The sequence below is a fragment of the Argentina silus genome (genome assembly GCF_951799395.1).
Source record: "Argentina silus genome assembly, chromosome: 14".
In the NCBI taxonomy this organism is placed as follows: Eukaryota; Metazoa; Chordata; class Actinopteri; order Argentiniformes; family Argentinidae; genus Argentina; species Argentina silus.
Window position 1 is genome coordinate 5,380,851 of NC_139668.1, and position 5,000 is coordinate 5,385,850.

A 5,000-nucleotide genomic window follows, 5' to 3' on the forward strand; every position below is an offset into this window, starting at 1 on the left:
CACACAAAGACAAGGAAGGTAAATGACAGGAAACTCATGAATTTATTCATAAACACAGCTCCCAGGAACAGCACAGCAGCATAACGACATGCCCCCAACCCTCATTACCATACAGGCTCACATATGAATGTGTGTGTGTGTGTGTGTGTGTGTCTCAGGTTTCCTGAGGGATCTGTGTGAGGTGCTGTTGTATCTGTTACTACCTCCTGGAGACTTTCACAACAAGAACATGAGATACTTTCTCAGGGTAAGTGGCACAGTGACCACCGCACAACACACACTCACACTCACACACACACACTCACTCTCTCACTTTCTCTCTCTCTCTCTCTCTCTCTCTCTCTCTCTCTCACACACACACACACACTCTCTTTCACACACACACACACACACACACACACACTCTCTCTCTCTCTCTCTCTCTCTCTCACTCTCTCTCTCTCTCTCTCTCTCACACACACACACACACTCTGTCACTCTCTCTCTCTCTCTCTCTCTCTCTCTCACACACACACACACACACACACACTCTCTCTCTTTCACACACACACACACACACACTTTTCACCACAACTCACAGACACTAACTTAAACCACACACACACACACACACATCCACACCCACACTCTCTCACCACAACTCACAGACACTAACTCAAACCACACACACATGCACACACAGACACACCCCCCCCCCACACACACAAGCCGTGAAGCCCGTCTCTGTCCAATTTCCAAGTGTCATGTGAATGTGTGTGTGGTGCAGGAGATCCTGGTGCGAGGCGTCCTCCTGCCCCTGATCAACCAGCTCAGTGATCCAGACTACATCAACCAGTTTGTCATCTGGATGGTGAGACACGACTCACTCACTCACTTACATGGAGCCTCTCGAGACACCCAACACTGTCCCATAGTAAATGGAGGGGGGGGTGGGGGGGGGGGTGGAGGGAGGGGGGGAACTGGGGTGATGAGGTGGCCATGAAGGAATGGAGGCTGAAGTAAATTAGGCTGGAGTAAATTAACTACTACTGTAAAACGGTCGTGTATATATATATATATGTATACTGTATGTATATATGCAGTGCCTTCGGAAAGTATTCAGACCCCTTCACTTTTTCCCACATTTTGTTGTGTTATAGACTCAATTTAAAATGGATTAAATTAAAAGAATTTGCCATCAATCCACACACAATACCCCAGAAAGACAAAGCGAAAACAGGTTTTTAGAAATGTCAATACATGTATTAAAATTTAAATACAGAAATATCTACAGAAACATCTACGTAAGTATTCAGACCCTTTGTATATGATGTACGTGACCAACACAATTTGATTTGATTTGGGAATTTGTAACCCAGAATATGTCGTTGTTCCTATCCAGTCCACCTGTCAATCCTATGTGAATGAGGACACACTCCATTTACACTCACTCATACCAGCTGGTACCAGTACTGCTAAAACTCCACTTGATTTTGTGTGTGTGTGTGTTGTGAGTGTGTTGTGAGTGTGGATGTGAGTGTGAGTGTGTGTGTGTATGTGATGTGTATGTGAGTGTGATGTGTGATGTGAGTGGTGTGTGTGTGTGTGTGTCCAGCTCTGTCCAGAGTCTGTGTTGCTGTGTATAATGCAGTGTATAGAGCTTTGAGTATGTTGTTGTTGTTGTTGTTGTTGTTGTGGTGGTGTGTGTGTAGATCCGTGACTCGAGCTGTAACTACGAGGCCTTCATGAACATCCTGAAGCTGACAGACAGAGTGTCTGAGCTGGAGGCCGTCAAAGACAAGGCCCTGGAGGAGCTGCAGTACCTGAGATCACTGGACACCGCGGGAGACGGTACACACACACACACACACACACACACACACACACACACACACAGAGACACACAGACACACACACATACAGAGACAGAGACACACACACACAGAGACACACACACATACAGAGACACACACACACACACACACACACATACAGAGACACTCACGCACAGAGACATGCACACGCACACACACATAAACACACACAGACACACATGAAGACACATTTGACCATTGTGTATATAACATATTCTTCTTCCTCAAAATCTGAAGTGTTCTTATCTCTCTCTCTCTCTCTCCCCTCCCCCTCCCCTCTCCCTCTCCCCCTCCCCCTCCCCCCCTCTCTCAGACATCAATGTGATCAAGAACCAGATCAACAGTCTGTTGTTTGTGAAGAAGGTGTGTGAGACCAGGATCCAGAGGCTCCAGTCCGGGAAGGTGAGAGAACCCCTGCAGACCGACTAAGACTGGCCCCGGAGGGCCACCGTAGACGCAGGCTTTTTGGCCCCACCCACCGCTGTACTGTAACAATACACGTGTCGGATGTGTTAGTTCATGGCCGGAACGAAAGCTTCCATCTGTCCGGGACCAGAGCGGTATATTAAAAGAGTGGTGCCAAGGAGCTTCAAACGGTTTCATCTAGCTTCCTGGTTCCACTTCCTGGTTTACTACATATAGACTTTTAATTGGACTGGTTTTTAACAACCGGTTGCCTGGCAACGTGCTCCGTTGGTATAAGCGTTGGCCAACCAAAAACGGATGCCATCATCGGCGCCACTCGTCCTCCTAGAACCCTATATCCGGGACGAGGAGGGGGAGGTACATGTTGACGTTTATTCCGGGATTCTCCCCGGGATGTTTGAACAGCGCGGCGCTGGCTTGCGTCATCAAAACCTGTGTCGAAATGCGACCCCGAAATACCGGCCGAAACACGGAATTCGCTTTGGGCTTTTAAGGCCGACGTCGTTGGTGATCAGAGAGAGTTACTCTGTCACGACTAAATGTATAGTATTCATTTACCTTGTAATGTTCACAGTGTGGTGTATCACCACTCTGACATTGTTGGGGGAGACCCCTGTATTCCATGTCTCTGCCCTGTCCTAAATCTATCTATCTATCTGTCTGTCTGTCTGTCTATCTATCTATCTCTCTCTCTCTCTCTCTCTCTCTCTGTTCTGTAGGAGGTGGACGCCTTGAAACTAGCAGCTAACTTTGGCAAGCTGTGCATTATTCCTCTGGAGCACATCCTGGTGCACAACATAGCCCTGCAGTTCTTTATGGGTGAGTGGTGTACACACATCTCTCTCTCTCTCTCTGTCTCTCTCTGTGTGTGTAGACTACATGCAGGCTGCGGGGGCCTGACTAACCCCTGAACCCCATCTCTCTCGCTCTCTCTGTGTAGACTGCGGGGGCCTGACTAACCCCTGAACCCCATCTCTCTCTGTGTGTGTGTGTGTGTGTAGACTACATGCAGGCTGCGGGGGCCCAGGCGGAGCTGTTCTTCTGGCTGACGGTGGAGGGGTACAGGGTGACGGCCCAGCAGCAGCTGGAGGTGATGGAGGCCTGGCAGAAGGACGGGAGGAAGCAGGGCGGGGCCACCAAAGGCCTGCTGAAGGCGGCCGCGCTGGGGGTCTACGAACAGTACCTGTCTGACAAGGTAGGATACCGTACACACACACATACACAGACACACACTACCTGTCTGACGAGGTAAGATACGGTACACACACACGCCTGAATCTCACACACACACACACACCACCTGTCTGACGAGTTAGGATACGGTACACACACACGCCTGAATCTCTCACACACACACACACTACCTGTCTGACGAGGTAGGATACCGGGGACACATACGCACACACACGCTACCTGTCTGACGAGTTAGGATACGGTACACACACACGCCCGAATCTCACACCCACACACACACATTCCTGTCTGATGAGGTAGGATACCGGACACACACACACAGTACCGGTCTGACACGGTAGGATATGGTACACATGCCTGAATCACACACACACACACACACACACACACACACACACACAGTACCTGTCTGACAAAGTAGGATATTGTACACACACCTGAATTATATGTACGTACACACACACACCCACACATCTCTCCCCCCCCCCCCCCCCTCCCCCAGGCGTCTCCCAGGGTGCAGGTAGATGAGGCGTGTGTAGTGAAACTGGGGGAGAAGCTGCAGAAGGAAGACCCCACGCCAGAGATCTTTGACGACATCCAGAGGAAGGTCTGTGTCTGGGTTACCTCTCTACTGTTTACCCTGTCTCTCTGGGTTTTACCCTGTCTCTTACTGTCTCTCTGGGTTTACCCTGTCTCTCTTACTGTCTCTCTGGGTTTTACCCTGTCTCTTACCGTCTCTCTGGGTTTTACCCTGTCTCTTACCGTCTCTCTGGGTGTGTTGTGTTTGTGTATTCATGATTATTCCTGCTGCAGGCAGTGTCTTTTTTGTTCCAATTTATTTTCCTCTCTGCATATGACTGGCGGCTACTGTTCTGAACTTTTCCCTGTTGTGTGTGTGTTTATGTGTGTGTGTGACTCCTGTGTGTGTATGTATGTGTGTGTGTGTGTGTGTGATCTCCACCTGTGTGTGTGTGTGTGTGTGTGTGTGTGTGTGTGTGTCAGGTGTATGACATGATGCTGCGTGATGAGCGGTACTACCCGTCCTTCAGACAGAGTCCTCTCTACGTACGCATGCTGGCTGAGCTGGACATGCTGAAGGAGCCCAGCTACAGAGGCTCCGATGACGGAGATGGGGGTGAGTGTGTGTGTGTGTGTGTGTGTGTGTGTGTGTGTGTGTAGTCTTAGCCTTGGCATTACATTTCTTTAGCTTCAGTCTGTTCTCTCAGAGTGGCTGACTTTTTTCCCCTCTCTCTCTCTCTCTCTCTCTCTCTCCCCCTCCCATCTCTCTCTCTCTCTCTCTTCTCAGAATCCTTTAACGGTTCTCCAACCGGAAGCATCAATCTAGTAAGTCAACTTCCTAGAAAACCAGAGGCCACAGTAACTTTGTGGCTGCTGTTTATTGGCCTGTAGATCAGCGGTTGCCAGTGTCACTGGTGTTCATTGGCCCACAGATGAGATGTAAGCAGTAAGCCTGGTGTTGATTGGCTGTTTCTCTCTGCTCTGTGTCAGTCTCTGGATGACCTGTCC

The 5,000-nt window shown here is 49.5% G+C and overlaps 1 protein-coding gene across 5 annotated transcripts in view; it reads left to right on the forward strand.

Moving 5' to 3' along the window:
• The window catches only part of snx13 (sorting nexin 13), a 28,101-nt gene that overhangs the window by 13,439 nt on the left and 9,662 nt on the right, over positions 1-5,000 (forward strand). For all 5 annotated transcript variants that reach the window (XM_083685246.1, XM_083685244.1, XM_083685245.1 and 2 more), the window contains exons 8-17: positions 159-247; positions 767-850; positions 1,692-1,830; positions 2,167-2,255; positions 2,999-3,098; positions 3,281-3,474; positions 3,976-4,080; positions 4,476-4,608; positions 4,780-4,817; positions 4,983-5,000. The exon at positions 4,983-5,000 is cut by the window's right edge and continues 52 nt beyond it. In XM_083685246.1, coding sequence (XP_083541372.1) covers positions 159-247; positions 767-850; positions 1,692-1,830; positions 2,167-2,255; positions 2,999-3,098; positions 3,281-3,474; positions 3,976-4,080; positions 4,476-4,608; positions 4,780-4,817; positions 4,983-5,000 — 989 coding nt within the window. The remainder of the gene's footprint in view (positions 1-158; positions 248-766; positions 851-1,691; positions 1,831-2,166; positions 2,256-2,998; positions 3,099-3,280; positions 3,475-3,975; positions 4,081-4,475; positions 4,609-4,779; positions 4,818-4,982) is intronic.